The following is a 17,596-nucleotide window of genomic DNA, read 5'->3' as shown; positions in this document are numbered from 1 at the left end:
GAATTGCATCTCATATTGCTGTGTTTTATTTAGCCTTTCGTATCTCGTAGGAAATCCTCTCGACATTCCAAAAATCTTATCTGGATCATCAATCCACCTTAGGTTAACTGTTTCTACATGTGATTTACCATCATTCCTCTGAAGCAAAGCATTAAAAAAGTGAAAGGAGAAATTACAATTTCACCTTTTAGATTTGGTTTTTTCACTTCTTTTTTTTTTTTTTGAAAAAAATCTCCTTTGACAATTCAGTCATTGTGATTTTGCTGATTCATTGGACTGTTAATAAACGAAGTAGGATATCTTACTTAGACAACCAATTCTCAGATCAGCTGAATATACATGAAAAAGGACCATAATACTAACAAAGTTAAAGGACTTTTATAAGTGAATTCATTCAAGATATTTAGTATCAAAGGTGCAACACCAAATACATCAGATATGTTTTACATCACGACTCGACAAAGATATTAACATACATATACATATATATATATATATGCCTATACCGTTGTTTTACCACATATTTATCCGGCACTTCCATCATCTGGTTGTTCTCATCAAATATCCTCGGACCCCGCCAGTTTGGGAAGCTATGACATACTTACCTTTCTCCCACTTTGTTTTCTCATTGCCTCATCTTATGGATGAGTAAGTAATGAATTCCCTCGATGTAAATTGAAACTGTTGATGTGGGATTGGATTCCTGTCATTAGTCATTTTTTTTAATTAGAAAAGCTACTAAGCAATTTAAAATTGGCAAGAAAAAAGAAAATAAATAAGGAGTTAAGGGTAAAATGTCCATTATTGAAAGCAAATAATGTAGGGAGCTCACGGTCTTGGTCCATAAACTTTGATTTGGCGCACATGAGTATCCCTCCCATTAAGGTGATTTGATAAGACAGCAATTTGCAACATAAAGGTGTTGACAAAAGTTTCCCTGAGGAAACTCTAGGTTAGATATTAGTTGGAAAGCAGATAGAAACACAAGGTATCAGACAATTTAAGGAGAAAAAAATGTCTTAACAGCCAATCAAACACTTCTCAAGCGAAGTGCTAGTTTCTCTGTTACTAAGAAACACCCAAACAGCCAGGAGGAAGGGGCCTTTTGATGAATTATCTTTCTTCTCAATAAGAAAAAACGAAAAAAACAAATAGGCAACCTAAAGATCTCATTTTAGTCACAGATTAATCCATTTCCAGGAGTAACTTTAGCCATTAACTTACACATTCCTTGTCATCAATGTCTAAATATGTGCCATGTATTTTGGGTATATCAAACAATATAATCATATTGGTTATCATAGCAAGGACATTAGGAAAAAGAAAACCAAAGTCTTTATTGATCGATTATTCTTAGCATAGACAATGCAAAAGACAGTCAATTGGAAAATATTGTTCAAATATTATATAGGAGTTTGCATTTTCAGTTGCAACCACCAATAGTATTACTAGTAGTTAACCCCACAATCAATATGCAATGGACAATCTCAAAAGGAAAAACCAAAGTTCTTGACTGATCATTATAAAAACCATAAACTATAGACAATGTTAAACAGGAAATCTGTTTGAGATTTCATATAGGATTTTGCATTTCCAGCCACCACCAAGATTATAGTATTAGTTAATCCCTTGCCCTTCCCCCTCTCCAGTCCCCCCAAAAAAAAAAAAGGAAAAAGAAGACATGATTGAACCGTGGATTCTTTCTTTTTCAAGAACCGATTGAAAGGTGCACAAAGCCCTCAAGGAGTTGAACCATTGCTCCCACCTTAGCAGAGGCCAAGAATACCAAACAAGCCAAGACACCTTGGTAATTGAGTACTGAACTTCTATGAGAACATTTTGGGACTCCAATATGAAACATGCAAACCAAGCACACAACTTGATGCTCTAAATTCATAAAGGGAGGCACACAAACTTTTCCAAGTCGAAAATATGTGTAGCTTGGACCAACTACTAAAAAATAGCATAACTTTTATATTTTTACGCATCTATTGATTCTTCTACCAATCATAGAACAAATCCAATGAAAAGTACCAGAATGGAAGATGAATTAACAAATATTTGAAAGAAAATGGAAAACAGCAATGCACTGAGATAATGTCTTAGCTCATACCTAGGATCATTTCCAGACAAGGATATATAAACCCAACCTGTTGGCTTCACAAGCTCCACAGCTTTGATCTCCTGAAATCATTGGCAAAAAAAGCAGAGCCATGTACATTACTCAAATTGACTTCAACAGGAAAAAAATGATAAGAATATCAGAAGTCAGAAACACACAGACATCTCAGAAAACATCAGCTCCAATGATGTCTATTCCAATTGCAGAAAACATCAGAATTTGCTACCAATGATATCTACTCTCAGAACTCAAAGCCAAGTTACATACCTTCATGTTGTGGAAGCCATCGCCAGCTCGAATGGAGATCTTACTTGGAGTATAGCTCTCATCAAGCTTGAAATCAACATATAGGACAACTAACTTCAACCAAACAAAAAAAGCCCAAATTTTCATCCACAATAAACATAACAGCCGAAAATGATTACTTCAAAGGCGAAAGAATCCATAATACCGAACTTGTAGCTTAACTTTCTTCTGGAACTGGATATTAACTAAATGCGGCTGCGCACCATCTGATCTGGAATTGAAAACAGAAAACAAAATTCGGGATTTTAGAGAGCGGGAGAGAGAGAGAGAGAGAGCTGAGTATAGAGATCAAGTGGTGGGTTTTTGGAGTAACTGCCAATAGGTATCGAGATTGTCATCACGGAGAGAGGAGACGCCATTGCCGGGCTTGCAAGAGCTAACACTCCAGGCAGCTTTCTTCCCCATCTCTCTCAGATTGTCATCCACAATCAGCGTCTCATTTCCTCCTCTGATTTTCCCTTCCTCTTCTGATTCGGATGACTCCGTCGCCATTTATCTCTCTCTGAGATTATCTCGAAACAGCGAGACAAGATTAAAATGCCCTAATTCGAATCTGAACCCTAAAACCTCTGTTACATTATGCAGAACAAAACCCTATATTTGATTTGAGCGTTTTTCCTTCCATAAAGATTTTCGCTCTCTTTTTCTCGATAAAAAGAAAGAAGCTTTACCGATACCAGGCCAAGTGATTTACTAATTTCTTTTTCGGAAAAATAAAAAATAATTAAATTACTTTACTAATTTCTTTTTTTTTTAAACAAGAATATTATATTATATTTTAAATCAAATTACAAAAATATAACCATATTCAACAATTATAACAAATTTTTGCATAATAATTATATATATTTTTGTTAAATTAATTGTTGATAACAATATAAATATTTATAGTAAAAAATAAAACAAAATATTATTATATATTTGCATGTCTTGTAAGAGCAACATATTTATTGACCTTATACAAATTAAAATTATTTTTTAACTTGTTTATAACTCATAAGTTTAATTAATATAAGATGGGTATTTTTACCAAGGTGCATAAAAATATATCTTAAATTTAAAATTTATATATGTGTATAAAAAAATATATATATATATGTGAAGACTAAAAATGAATTAAGTTTAAATTAAAATGAAAAATTAATTTAAGATGGAATAATAATTAAAAATTGAAAAATCAAAATAGAAATAATTGAGGAAGAGAGAGAGGACATCACCACCTTCGTCTTTTCTTTCTCCTTTCTTCTTCTTCTCTTACAAACGTTATTTTCATCATCTTAATGGTGTGGTCCTCATCCTCTATCTTTTTTCTTCTATACAACTCATATACATATACACACACACATATATATATACATACACAATAAGTACCTACTCTAGTACCGTTACAGTTTGAAAGCTATAGAACATGACTCTGTCTCTTACGAACAATCTTGCCCTGAAATCTTTAGAATTTTCCATTCTATGTACAATATGTTTCTATCGTTTTATCAGTAGATCCCTCGAAAGCCCTAGAAATTAATTCCCCCGTACAAGTTTGGTTCCGGTTCCGGCAAGATCACGTTGTTGCTCGTGACAGAGTCCGAAGTCATCGATTCCTGCAAAAATAAATGATAAATTCTTTTATTTCATAATTTAATACTTTTTAACTCTCAATTAGCTTTTCCGTATCGTGTTATAAGTTGAAGTTAAACAGTCTGTAAAACTTTTATTGTCGGATGTGAATAGAATTTTTTTTTTCTTCTCGATACATCGAACTACGTTTATCATTTTAAGGTGGAGAAAAAAAGGGTACAAATAATTAGCCCTCAGTTACAAGAAGAAGGAAAGTTACCTGTGAATATTAGAGACGTCATCTTCAGTTAAAACCAAAATTGTACAAATTGAGAAGGGCTTGTGCATCAATATTATCCCAAGTGGAAAAGGACTGAGCTTGCTGCAATATAAATTATGTAACCATTTAATCACGTTAGATTCTATAATGAAGTTATACGAATTGAAATATAAACTCTGAAAGTTGAGAAAGAATAATTACACAGATTTTGCTTAAAGAATCAGGACATAATTTCAGAAGAGAAACCGAAGAGCTCGTGCTCTCGAGAGGTGGTGTTTGAGCAGAAATGAAATCCATCGATACATCTAGCATACAATTCGCGGTGCATTGTTGCGATGGATTGAACTCGACACTTGGGTTTAAAGCAGCAAGTTTCATAGACAAGAACTGAAATAATAAGACAGAGAGATGGAACTCCAACTTTTTAGGTTTCGATACTCAAAAAGTAATCAAATGAACAATCGAAACGACATATATGTAATGAGTAATGGAAGTTTTTTGTGTTACCTCAACTTGTCTTTGAAGAGACTGAACATAGTTGATGATTTCGTCAAGCATTCCAGCTTTTCCGGTGATTCGATTGCAGCCAGGAACTAAATCTTGCAGGCATTTCATCTTCTTGCTGATCTTTTCTCTTCTAGCCTGCACACCATGAAACAGAAGTATTTGTTATAACATGTCCACTTTTCACAATAGCACGGTACCTCTAAATTTAGGTTTCTCACTATTATATGTATCGCGATTACTGTTACTTTTTACAAGATTTCTGATACACTCGAGTTAATTGAAATTGAGAGTTTTCGTTAACTTACTCTTTCGGCTAAGCTATGGCTGTCCGTGGCCTGGCCACGACGAGCCCGGACATGAATGTAGTCTGGTTTCTGAGCCTGGGAAGTTGTGGAATTTTGCTTTGAAGTTTCTGTGTCTGTACTGCTTTTAGCTTTGAAGCTGGACTCTGTTTCCACCTCTGTTTTAATTCTTTTCTCTTTATATTCCTCTCTTCCAACACCCTGTAAGCACAAAATAAAATAAACATGAAATGAAATATATACCTGAAATTCACCAAAGAGATAATAATTACCATACCCAATTGAGATTACCATGATTAAGTCCTTGTGCTAAAATTTACTGTTATTAGGATATAAAGAATTGATTAAATCTTTTATTAACAGTTGTACATTATTTAATCCATTAAAATTTGCATGAATTTAGAAATTAATAATGTAAAATTATGAAATTTTCTTATATAATCAATTCTTGAAAAACAGAGTCCTTTTTTTTTTGTTAAAAAAAAAAAAAAACAAACAAACAAACAGAGCAATTAGTGGTAAAGTGAGATCAGGCACCTCTGTTTTTCTCTTGTTAAACTTCTGTTCCTCAGTTGAGCCAAAAGCTTCGCCTTCAACTTTCTCTTCCTCTTTCTTCATCACCATCGCCATGTCTGCTGCCTCTACACGGCAATCAGACGCCGGAAAATCCACCCTGCCACCAACCAAATCCGTTCCCACCACTGAAAACTTGCCGAATTTCGGCAACTCATAACTACCCAGAAAAGCTTCCTGTCTTTTCGGCTGAACAAACAGTCTCCCGCCAGCGACATTCTCGAGCAAACCATGAAACTGAGGCGCAGAGGAGAATTCAATCGAACTCAGTTGAGAACCCACAACATCAGTCGCCGGCTGCGGTTGTTGTTGCCGCTGCCACTTCAACCTTTCTTGCACCATCAGGTCAACCGCACCATTTCCGGCGAAGCTCTCCGGCGAGATTAAACCCTGCAACATCTTGTCAAAACTAAGCTCTGCTTGAAGTGGGATTTGAAAGAGGAAGAAGAAGAAGAAGAAGAAGAAGCAAAGAAAGGGTTAAATGGGTGAAGCTAGTAACTACGGAGGTTTGAGATGATGAGTGTGGTGATCTTAGAGAGCTTCAATGGCGAGTTTGAGATAACCATGAAGATCCAATCTTGGAAGAGATAATTAATAGAGGGAGAGCCAAAAGGAATGTGGTGGGCAAATGGTCCCCAAGTGACATAACTGCCATGTGAATGTGTCCGTTGAACGGGAAACGGAGAGGAGAAGGGGGTTGAACGGAACGGGGGTTTAGAGGGTTTTGAAGGGGTTAGGTTTTGTGGAGTTTGGAGGTTTGCCGAGGAAATAACGAAGGAGAGAGGCTAAAGAAGATTGAGGGTTGGGTTGGTCACTTGATGGTGACAAAAGGTGAGAATAATGGGTTATTAGTGGGCTCAACCTTTGATAATTAACCATCAAATCAATGAAAAAACATTACCAATATATATATATGTATGTATGTATGTATGTATCAAGAAAAATAGGATATGATTGGAAAATGAAAATCTTTATAAGTTAATTAAAATATTAAAAATACTCCTAGTATATAAAAGTGTTAATTCTTTTCGAAATTATTCTTTAAAATATTTTATTTATATTTAAACTTAAGTTTAAATTATCATTATATCTAACTTGATATAAGGTAAATTTTACACAACACAAGTAATATGATCTAATAGTTATATTAATCGTGTTAAATTTTGATTTTCTAAAATTAGTATGTCAAATTAGTCTATTAAATTTTATTTTATATTGACTAATCTTAGTCAAATATAAATTTTACATATAATCTCGTTTTAATTTAATAAAAAATATTTATAAATCTAAAATTATATATTAAACTTATTTTAAATATTAAAAAATTAATTAAATATTTATGTCAAATAAAATTGATTGAATCTAATCTTAAATTTGTGTTAACCTAACATAAATTCTTTTAAAATTTTATTTACGATTGAATCTGATTTAATTTATTAAAAATTTACTTCACTCTATTAATAAAAAAATAATGATAATTTTAAATAAGAATAAATTGTTGTAAGAATTTATATGATTTAAAATATTTTTTAAAAATATGACTTATAAGTTAGTTCTTTAACTATTTGCTTAATGAGCTTTTTTAGTGGATATAAGCTATAATTTTATATTTTCTTTAGTCATGTAGTTTTTAGAGAATTTATAAGTTGTTTAAAATAAAAATTATGAAGCAAGGTCATAAGGTTTTAGTTATTTATTAAACATGTCAAAAAAATTTAAAAAGTTGCCAAAAAATTTATGAAACTATTGTTAGTGAAAAAATAAGGTACAATAGAAAGAACTCTTAGAAATTTAATAAATTTTTTTTAAAAAAAAAAAATCAAAACGTTCTTAAATAGCTTATTGGAAAAATAAGTTACAATAAATAATGCCTAACCCCGCTAGAGGAAGGGCTTGAACCTTCGACCTTGTGGTTAACAGCCACACGCTCTAACCAACTGAGCTACTCCAGCTAACTGATACTTGGCGTATTAAGTATCTAGGAAATACATTCTATAATTTTTAGTATGACATATAAAAACTGCAATTAGCCAAATTCATATTAACCCATGACAGAAATAATCATATTCACTCCAAAATAAAACCAGTGCCTACCGCCAAGACTAGATCAAAAATGAGATTTATTTGCACCCTAAAACTTGTCAATGGCTTATTCAATTTTCACGAGGAAGATGATTAGTGTGAACTACCATCACTGCTACGATATGTACTTCCTGAATGAGCTGGAATACAAATTCTTTTTTATGGGGAACGTTTGGGAGGCTGAATATTATAAAAGAAAAAAAATATGAAGGCACGAGTACCAAGAGACACTTAGTTCTCCATGTTGAGGAATATATGTATCGCTACTTAAATGGATTATATGTATGTATGGCTGACCCACCGACAGTAAGTGCCAAGTTTAGACAGCCCCGAGCAAATCCTATCACTCTCCCTTCATTTCTCATCTCATACCCCAAATTTCTTTATGATCACAATTGTCATGATAACCGGGAAAGAAAAAAAAAAAAAAAAAAAAAACACAGACATATATATTTAGTGTTCAAATTCTGCTAAAAGGAAATCTTTGAACTTCATGGAATAGATTTGGTGGTACTCAAATTTGCTTGAAGACAATTTTATATCGTAACTTGAGTTACTGTTGAGCTTTTCAAGATATTGAAGAATCTAGAACTCAGAAATATAAATAAAAACAACATTCAAACAGTAATTAATTTTACGTATCTAAAAAATTCGAATACTTTCATTAGATTTGGTAATGAGAATAATAAGACAAGACAGGAAGATAAGAAAAAATTAAGAATGTTCATTAGTTACTACTAATCAATTAGATTCAAATAATAAAATATAACACTGAATTATCTGAAATATGACGATTATTATTGAAAAAATTATTATTAATAATTTGTAAAGAATAAAATATTTCAGGATAAATAGATTTTTTTAACTTTGGATAGTCATAACGGATAAAACGTTTTAACTAACAATTTCTCCAATATGGCTGGATAAAACAAAGTGAATATCTAGCTAACCAAGGAAGATTTGATAATCTAAATTACTTATGATCCACTTGTTGGATATATATATATATATATATATATATATATATACATATGCACCAAAGTGGAGATAAAAATTCAAGTTCAAATGGGACAAAATGGCATTAGATTTGATAAGAGAATAGCCTCAATTGATGAAACATAGATGTGTATACATGCATACATATATATATATATATATGTGTATGCATATTGATAATTGATAAACATAAGTTAGTTTTAGAAGAATGGGCATGAGAATAAATGACGGTGTGGTAGGAAACATTGAGTTGGAAGTATTGGGAGTATCTGCACCCACTCATATGGGAGTGTCTTCAGAGGCTTTGGCCTCGAAAACTCACTCCTTTACCAACTGATTGGCTCTAGTGTTCCCCGCCAACCCTATATCTGCCTACTGAACAATAACAATGGCAACCGAATTTTTTTTTTCTTCATAAATGTATGCGAACGAGTTATCTTCTTTCATCTCTGATTGAATAAAGAATAAATTCATAAACTCACTTATGAATTTACCAGCACTAATAGAAAAATATATATATATAGTTTTGTGTAGCAGTCACTTAACACCAGAGAGTTATTTGATGAGTAATATGCAATATTATGTAGCGCTTACAAAATGTTACTACCTCCTAATATAGACTCAAGAGAAGTTATAAGGACGTTTGAAGGACACTGAACTAGTTGTGACACTTACGATATACTACTGCAGTTCCTAAAAAACGCTCTGTAGAAATTGAACCCGCCAAGTGAATGTCTAAATCCTAAGCAGCTTAGCATTGAAGAATTTCTGGGGGCTCTTTGGTGGGGGATGATAGGGAATAGGGGAAAAAACTCAAGCCCGAGTACTTCCTCTATTATAACTGTACATTCGTGTCTGAGTATATATATATATACAGCCAGTAAATTGCAGGAGATACATTTTACGAAGTAATCAAATTTATGAGTAGCTACATCAGGGAATTAGAGTAAAAACGAATCAAAATCTAACTACATCTATCTAATATATACTGCATGGCAGCTAAAAGAGGAGCCAGTTCTGGGGAGACTACAAACCTTACCAGACAGATTCACTGCAATAGGAGCCATCTGAAGATTTGCCTTCACTTCTCTGAGAACTGGTTTTGGAGAAAACGGAAAACTTTGTCCTCAAAAACCTCAATGCCTTAGAAGATGACTTCTTTTTCACAAAGAGGTTAGTAGCATCTTCAACAACAGAACAATCAGATCCAAAGCTTTTTTCTTCATTAATGTATCTGATATCTCTTAGTAACCGGAGCAATTCTAATGCAGTCACCTTCCCTTTCTCACTTCCATTAACAGATGTAAGAACTAGAGCAGGGATGATACCCTCATCCATGACCAACTGACAATATTGAACCCGCTGAGAGCACAATGAAAGGAGAACAGCCACTGCATGTTCTTGTTCCTCATTGCTGCCACTTCCAAGCAGTTCAGCAATAGATGTGAGACATCCATCAGTTTCAATAATAGACACCCTGCCCTCTTCTAAATTGCTCAAGTTTCTCAATATGCTTATGCTATGTCTTGCAAGAGTGCTATCAAGTAAGAAAGGAACCAACTTAGGGATGCATCCCAAAGAGATCAACTGGGAACAAATATCACTCGTTGAGGACAGGTTTTGCAATATCTTAGTGGCCTGTTCTTGGAGACCTCTCATCTGGGAATCAAGGATTTCTATAATGGAAGCATGAGCACCAGATGAAACAATTTTAGATTGACAATATGGGAGGGCAGACAACACTTCCATCACATCAAGAGCCTCTTCCATTAATTCTGAATGAAGAAACAATGTCAATAGGCTAAATGCATCTTCTGGCAAGTATTCCATCCACATTCTGCATGACGACAACTAGCATTAATATACACCAAAAAATGACAGAAAATCAGGTCAACCAAATAACTGCCAAGTTCATATAAAATTTCTATAATATATGCGCCAGTGTCACTGGCAATAGTGAACACAAAATATTTTACCTGTTTTTGTTCACAATTTCCAGTAGTAACTGCAATCCAGTTTTCCCAGATTCTACATCACATCGATCATGTGCATTCTCCAAAAACTTAATCAGTGGCTCAACAAAATCCTCAGCAGACATATAATGAAAAGCTTGATCATCATATTTCATGTGACTTATGAGGTCTTTTACCACTTTGCATTGCGATTCCCAGCAAAAATCAGCCAGTCTAGACAGACAGACAGAAGTTATGTCGCTTGACGTGTTTGTAACATAAGCTTCTGAGATCTCTGAACAACTGGTATCTAGAGATCCAACTGAGATGTTGCTGTTATCCACTGGAAGCCTGAGATCATTCATGGAACTCCCAAAACTAGCAATGGAAGAGGAAGAATTTTCCAGCGAGTGAAAGGCTTCTGGTTGCATACTTGGGTTATCAATAGCTATTCTGTACTTGAAACACCATTTTGATATTAGATCCTTCATTGCTGTATTAGGGGTCATTGATAGATGGACCAGTTTCATTTTAGTTTTTGGACATATAACATTACCTTCATCAAACCACCTCTTTATCGACATCCTATCAAATGTTTGCCCAGAAGCAATGACAACAGGATCACACATTAATTTCAAAGATATAGGACACATAAATTCCTCAGGAGGTATAGCTTTACTTAATTCATCAAGCTGATAATTACATTGTCCATCTCCTCTACGAGATTCCATTTCAACAGAATCCTTACTGGAGCTCCTAAATGCAATTGGTTCTTCATGCTGAAAGAAAGAATTCTCAGTTTTCTCTCCAATGATTAAGTTTCCATGCATCTTCAACAGATGCAGAAGGTATCGCAGGATCTTCTTTCTCACTGGATCACTATCACCTACTTTATCCAGCAGCTTCCTTATAGATCTTTTCTCTATTAAGATTGCCTTTGGGGTCGTAATTTGAAGCCTTGATGCTGCAAATTTAAGAGCTCCAATTTCAGAATATTTAATTGAATCTGATGCAGAAGTATCTTTCTGAATCAATTCCCGCACAACTTTCCCAGCCTCCTCTTCGGATGAATCCAGGACAAATATTGCAGCCCCAAGATCATCAATAATATGAGAAATCTGCAAATAAGATTTCATGTGAATGCTGCAAAGACTTGGAAAAAGAGGAGAATTGGAGAAACTGACAAAAATTGTATAGGAAAAGATAACTTGCGCACTTAATGTCAATCCCAACCTTGTTTTTACATAAAAAGTATCCCAATCACAAAGAATCCAATATTGCCACTCAATGTACCCAGCATTAACAGGATTTACAGTTTCTCAAGAACATGCTTATTATCGACAAACAGATCAAAAGACTGTAAAGGGAAGTTTTAGTTATAATTGGACTGAAAGCAGGCGAACAGGGAAAGATCTGTTTCAGTCTACTACAAATACATCCAATCTTTGGATGCGGGCAATAACCAAACAAAAAATGTCACATCAACACCCTAAGGGGATGAAAAAACTCAAAAATCCAAAGTGTTGATAGTGCAAACTATGGAATAACAGCACAAAAAGGTAGCACTAATTATGCTGGGTGGCTAAAAACAGGGAAACAGAACAAAGAAAAATGGAAGGTTGAGATTAAATGTACAAGAAAACAATATGTATACGTTGTTAGCAGTCCATCCTGGGAAGAGGGAGGATTTGACAAACCTAGGAAAGCCAGCGTAACTGGGGATATATTGGAGGGGAGCGTGAAGTAGAATGAGAACAGTGAAAGGATAAAAGGATTTATGGTTTGACAAACCTCAAAAGCCAACATCACTGGGACCATATTTTGAATTTGTCTTAGACTGTCTTCCAATAAGTTCCTTGATCTCCGACATCGTGAGACTATCACATCCCCTGTTATGGCCTGAAAGCAATAGGAAAGCTATCAACTACAAATGAACAGGTATATCTATAGACCATAAGGAGGTTATTTTGACAAACAGTAAAATTAATAATAACGGACTGCACGTTTTATCAGATTCCATATAGCAATAAAATGTCCAAAGAGAAGAAAAAATTGAAATCAACTGTAATGGAAACAGGAAATCACTCCATACATCATATGTTAAAAGGTACACTGCAATAAATAAACTTAAAAAACAGTTCTTTCCTTGAAAAGATATTTCATGCCAACAATCATCCATGCAATAATAATCGGTTCACGACATGAACGATCTTGGAAATAGCAACTTGATATGGTCTCTGGAGCCTACGCAGTGTTAATCACTAAAGAAACTTAATTAATTACGTAAGAGAACACACCAGATAGAGTTTACTAGACTCTCTACAGTGCTGAAGGAGAAGCTTTGCTTTCTCAAGGGCACTGTTAAGCGAGCATAGTGACTGTATCCCCAAGGAACACCGAGGTCGAGCTGCTTCTAGATCTGGAAATATCTCTATGATTCTGTCCACTAACTTCATAAGTTCTGTGCACATTGCACAATGCACCTGCAATTGACATAATTCATGAATCTGATCTAGGTAACTGAAATAAATTATTGAAAACATCTGTCCAAGAACTAGATTTGAACTAAAACATCATTGACTATGATCCCGTTAGAATTTGACAGGCAAACCTTCTGCCATCTTTTTATTTTTTCTCAAAAGAATTTAGAAAGAAAGCAAGGATACAGCTTTCTATTTTCAGTTCTACGACACTGAATGAGATATAGCAAGTATCTCTCAATAGTCTATATTTCCTTTTCTTGGATTCAATCAACTAGAATCACCCAAACAGCATTGTAGATGAAGCATTCTCTTTTAATTTTTAGTTTTCTCCAGCAAAATCTTATCTGAAGTGCAAGAATAGCTTTACCTACGTGATAAATGATGTGATTTTAAATAATTAACTTGTACATCTGTTCAAGACATGGTTACTCGTGGGTAACATAAAAATGTAATTGGCATAAACTACCGCTCCTCATGATACATTAAGTAGTCAGTAAAAGTCAAAATGCTACTATCACAATATAACATGACCACACATAAAGAAACAATCACAAGAGGGTCATAACAAAGAGACTTTCACTGAAACATCTATACCTTGAAGGAAGGAAGAGTCTCTACTGCTTCAGCAGCATCAGTCCCCATTCAAAAAAGAGTATATCCTGAATCATCACCTCTGTTAGCAATATAAACAGTCTGATGCAAATTTTGCCTAACTATAGCACCCCAATTCAAGCAATAAATAAACTACTTAGGAATATGATAAAGTTATCATAGCGAGAATTTTAGATAACACGTGAAGTATTACTGAAGAATCAAAATGATTGACAACCAAAATAGCAGATATTGCAGATTGAGCACCAAAAAAGGTTCAACTATGTATTCTCATAGAAACTTGATAAACATCTAAAAAATGAGCATAATTGCATTTCATTTAAAGGAACTCGAAGAACCAACAACGTCTGTTATCAATTTCGTGCTGCCTTTGAATTACAGGTGTTAAGAGTATCCAAAAGCTAACAGTAGGCGACATATCAATCAAACAATTCTAATTCATGACGAAAAGTACTTCTACAAGTTTCATTCATCATAATCGTAATTGACGCGAAAAAGAAAAACTCTACCAGGTAGTACGGATATCACAAGGCAAAAGTTACTCTTCAAAATTCAAGTGAAGCAGCTTCCCCTGAAGTAACGGCACTTCACCAGCCGAACTCCAAATAAGCAAAATAATCAGATATTATATTTCAAAAATACCAGTTCGCTGTATCTTCTGAGCCATCGGAAGGCAAGAAACGCTCACTGCACAAATCAGGCGTGACACAGTTCTAAAGCCCAAGAAAATAAGTTAAATAACCTTCTCAAGTACGTGAAACTTCAGATCTTCAAAGAACTTCCCGTGCAGCTCTCCCGTATACAAACAAGGTGAATAGGAACCGTCGGCTGAAACAAAGTCTTTTGCACGAAGAGTATTCAAAACCCCAGTGCATAACGTTCTTGCTCATATAATAAAATTCAATCTAAAAAGAACCGCAGACACAGAGATAAAACAGAAAAGGAAAAGAAAGCAAAGGAAATCCAGCAGCCAAAACTTCGTCGAGAGTTCAATGAAGGAGATAAATGGCTGGTTAACGAAAGTGAAGTTTTACAGAAAATAAAAAACAATAGAAGAAATACCAGTCAAGTCTCTATTTTATCACAACAGAAGGGACTACTTTCATTCCATTTAATTTTCGAAACAAGAAGGAAATGGCAATTTACAAGGTCGCGTAAATTTTGTCAAAGCGGTGAAACAGTCATCAGAATTTCGTGACGGGACTGTGACGACTGTGACGAACATTCACCGTCGATTTCCACGAAAGGATCTCTCTGAACGGGCCCCACGTCGGCGATAATCCAAATCGAACCGTGAAAAACAGTTATTAAAAGGTCGGATGGGTTGATGACCACTGACATTATCACTGACGGTAGCTTTAATTAAACAGGCTTTGGCGCAGTCTATATTGAATGACTGATTCCATTTGGAGAAAAAGTCAACTGATTCTCCACTGGATTTTTTTCCTTTGAATGGGATTCCCTACCAATTTGACGCTAATTAATACATTTTGGATAAGACGTCTTAAATTTTGAACTAAATTATATTAGATTGTATTTTAAATCAAAATTTGAGTTTCTAAATTCTTTTTTTTTTTTTTTAAATAAATTTTATATTTATGAATTTCTTAAACTAAAACCCGAACCACAACTTTTAAATAAAATAAATTAAAATTATTTCTTTAAATTTGTATAAAATTGTAAATAAATTTTCAAAAAATAGGAAAATACCCTTTTATATATTAACTTATAACTTTTTCCTTAACACACTTAATTAATTATTTATTTTATTTTTAAATATAGTAAATATTAGTTTTTTAGAATAATTATTTTCATACAAGTACATAACTATATGTTTTTTAAATGGCTGATTGCTCTAAAGGTCATAGCAAGACATTATTAAAGAAATAATAATGATAATAATAAAAAATAATTAAGTATTAAATTTTTTTAGTTGTAGAAGTAAAATTTTTAGCATAGAAAAATATGGTTCATATTGTGTTTGGTTGATTTTTACTTGTCGTGTACTTTTGACTCTCAACCTTTAGTTTATCTTTTGTTTTCTTTTAATTGGGTTTGACATAATTAAGAGAACAATAATATTATTAAATTAAATAAATGAAATATAAAATGAAAAAAGAGAAAAAGAAAAAATTAAAAATTAAAATAAAAATTGAAGCGTATGACCGGCGTCAAATGGTTTACTTGAGGCCCGGCCAAAAATAGAGAGTATCTTTTGTCGCGTCAGCCACTACATAATTTTTTTATAATTTATTTATAAATTTATAATTACTATAAATAAAAGATTACAAATATTAAAAATATTATTTTATTAAAATTTTGTATACAGTTAGAGTAATATTTATGAATTAATATTGTTCCCGTCAAATATGATTATATTTATACATATTAGTCGAATTATTATTATATTAAAATAAAGTTTGAATAAAATATTTCTTAATTCAATTAAAATATTGTATAAATGTAAAAATTTAAATCACTATCAAATATTTAGAGCACTTAGCCTTGTCATATTAATATAATAACACTATAATTTTTATTTTGCAGGAGAATTGAAGGTTTAAAGATTATATCTCTTGTACGTTTTAAAAACTGTATCCAATTCGATAATAGGCGTCACGATTTAAAAACCGTCTCAATATCCAGTCGAGTATGAGTAAAATTAATTACTCCCAATCCCGTTCGGTATGGGACTTCTCAACCACGTACGACTAAGGATACATCTACAGTAAGGTTTACCCCATACACTAAGTCCGTATACTCTCTCCTATAATACCCAATAGGTTATTTTTATCGATTTAAGCATGCATATTTTTTATTGTATTTGACCAACGTAAGACCTGTGCTTCAATTAATACTAGAATATAAAATTCATGTTTCGAAACCTATTAAGAAAATAAAAAAACATAAATAAAAATGAAGTAAAATATCATGATAGGATCAGATCTTCTATATGCAATAGCGTGAACAACAAAATGAAATAAATAGATCATGACGAAATTAATAAGGCACGATACGATAAATAAGAAGAATATAATAAATAAACAGCATGGAGTGAAAACAAAATGAAACAAATACAAACAATTTAAGATGATAAGTGATACAATAGTTATAAATGGACATGGCGAGATAAGGACGAAAATAGGTTAGACCAACAGAAGAAAAGTACGCGACTACAAAATAAAAAAATAAGCAAATAAAAACGAAAAATAAAATAATAAATATCATAAGATAAGAATTGAGGCAAAAATAATAAATAGATAGCATAAGATAAAGCTAGTGGCCAACATAAATAATCGTTTAACCGGCTCCATCGACAACTTTTATTTAATTATTAGGAATTCACAGAACAATATATAATTACTTTTTTATTATCTATTAATTCTTACACTGGGTCGAAGGTTAGAATATCATCTTCAACTACAGTCCGCGGCGACTCTCGACTCTCAAATTTCTTGAAATTTTTGGTAAAATTAAGAAACATACATCAAAATGATGTGGGAACACGTGTAAAGGGCGGTGAAAAGGAGCAGAGAAGACTCACCAGGTCGATTCATAGTTCCGGCATGGCAGGGCCACCGAGCTCCACCATCTGGTTCCTCTTTCTTGACGCTGCTCTCCCTTAATTACATTGAAACTAGCAGGGTTATGGTGGGAATTAGCTTAAAACATGGATAGAAAGTGTTTTATAGAATAAAAAGAAGAAATTTTGACCTTATTGGCGTTGGTTTGGCCTTCGGCATGGTGACGCAACTAGGCTTCGTCGCTCTTCCAGTGTCTGAGCTCCCTCTAAGTGCCCCCAGCTTCTTCTTCTCCGGTGGACCTAG

The 17,596-nt window shown here is 33.5% G+C and overlaps 3 protein-coding genes and 1 non-coding gene across 5 annotated transcripts; all 4 read right to left on the bottom strand.

Annotated features, from left to right (window-relative positions):
- Positions 1-356: 356 nt before the first annotated feature.
- APC10 (anaphase promoting complex 10) lies at positions 357-3,105 on the bottom strand. Of its 2 annotated transcripts, none has more exons than XM_088217339.1 (6): positions 2,742-3,105; positions 2,579-2,639; positions 2,390-2,482; positions 2,114-2,181; positions 833-937; positions 357-703 (listed from the first exon to the last, which is right to left on the bottom strand). In XM_088217339.1, the coding sequence occupies exons 1-6, from the start codon at positions 2,918-2,920 to the stop codon at positions 634-636; spliced, it is 576 nt and encodes a 191-aa protein (XP_088073465.1). In that variant the 5' UTR covers positions 2,921-3,105; the 3' UTR covers positions 357-633. The 2 variants fall into 2 exon arrangements, with proteins under 2 accessions (XP_088073465.1, XP_021908396.2); XM_022052704.2 differs by having other exon boundaries at positions 2,114-2,184; positions 2,742-3,102.
- Positions 3,106-3,572: 467 nt separating this feature from the next.
- HBI1 (basic helix-loop-helix (bHLH) DNA-binding superfamily protein) lies at positions 3,573-6,409 on the bottom strand. The gene is made up of 6 exons (XM_022052156.2): positions 5,609-6,409; positions 5,075-5,272; positions 4,770-4,904; positions 4,464-4,649; positions 4,263-4,364; positions 3,573-4,026 (listed from the first exon to the last, which is right to left on the bottom strand). The coding sequence occupies exons 1-5, from the start codon at positions 6,041-6,043 to the stop codon at positions 4,287-4,289; spliced, it is 1,032 nt and encodes a 343-aa protein (XP_021907848.1). The 5' UTR covers positions 6,044-6,409; the 3' UTR covers positions 3,573-4,026; positions 4,263-4,286.
- Positions 6,410-7,522: 1,113 nt separating this feature from the next.
- TRNAN-GUU (transfer RNA asparagine (anticodon GUU)) lies at positions 7,523-7,596 on the bottom strand. The gene has a single exon. It is a non-coding gene; the product is annotated as a tRNA-Asn (tRNA).
- Positions 7,597-9,522: 1,926 nt separating this feature from the next.
- Positions 9,523-14,904, bottom strand: LOC110822247 (ARM repeat superfamily protein). Its single transcript, XM_088217337.1, has 6 exons — positions 14,279-14,904; positions 13,752-13,816; positions 12,972-13,157; positions 12,466-12,573; positions 10,699-11,792; positions 9,523-10,559 (listed from the first exon to the last, which is right to left on the bottom strand). Exons 2-6 carry the CDS (start codon positions 13,797-13,799, stop codon positions 9,758-9,760), a joined length of 2,238 nt encoding a protein of 745 aa, XP_088073463.1. The 5' UTR covers positions 13,800-13,816; positions 14,279-14,904; the 3' UTR covers positions 9,523-9,757.
- Between the last annotated feature and the right edge of the window lie 2,692 nt (positions 14,905-17,596).

Source organism: Carica papaya, chromosome 4, assembly GCF_054855325.1.
Source record: "Carica papaya isolate Zhongbai chromosome 4, ASM5485532v1, whole genome shotgun sequence".
Lineage (NCBI taxonomy): Eukaryota > Viridiplantae > Streptophyta > Magnoliopsida > Brassicales > Caricaceae > Carica > Carica papaya.
This window is presented reverse-complemented; position numbering and strand designations above follow the sequence as displayed.

What these genes read in the sequence shown, in the direction of transcription:
- APC10 (XM_022052704.2), bottom strand. Translation starts at nt 2,920, where the DNA reads ATGGCGACGGAGTCATCCGAATCAGAAGAGGAAGGGAAAATCAGAGGA. An exon ending in AATCTCGATACCTATTGGCA is followed by an intron (nt 2,640 to 2,741) that starts GTTACTCCAAAA and finishes TTTCAATTCCAG; the next exon opens with ATCAGATGGTGCGCAGCCGC. An exon ending in ATGGCTTCCACAACATGAAG is followed by an intron (nt 2,185 to 2,389) that starts GTATGTAACTTG and finishes CAATGATTTCAG; the next exon opens with GAGATCAAAGCTGTGGAGCT.
- HBI1 (XM_022052156.2), bottom strand. Translation starts at nt 6,043, where the DNA reads ATGTTGCAGGGTTTAATCTCGCCGGAGAGCTTCGCCGGAAATGGTGCG. An exon ending in GCCATAGCTTAGCCGAAAGA is followed by an intron (nt 4,905 to 5,074) that starts GTAAGTTAACGA and finishes CATGGTGTGCAG; the next exon opens with GCTAGAAGAGAAAAGATCAG. An exon ending in CTCTTCAAAGACAAGTTGAG is followed by an intron (nt 4,650 to 4,769) that starts GTAACACAAAAA and finishes TTATTATTTCAG; the next exon opens with TTCTTGTCTATGAAACTTGC.
- LOC110822247 (XM_088217337.1), bottom strand. Translation starts at nt 13,799, where the DNA reads ATGGGGACTGATGCTGCTGAAGCAGTAGAGACTCTTCCTTCCTTCAAG. An exon ending in AGTCTAGTAAACTCTATCTG is followed by an intron (nt 12,574 to 12,971) that starts GTGTGTTCTCTT and finishes TATTGCTTTCAG; the next exon opens with GCCATAACAGGGGATGTGAT. An exon ending in GAAATTGTGAACAAAAACAG is followed by an intron (nt 10,560 to 10,698) that starts GTAAAATATTTT and finishes GTCGTCATGCAG; the next exon opens with AATGTGGATGGAATACTTGC.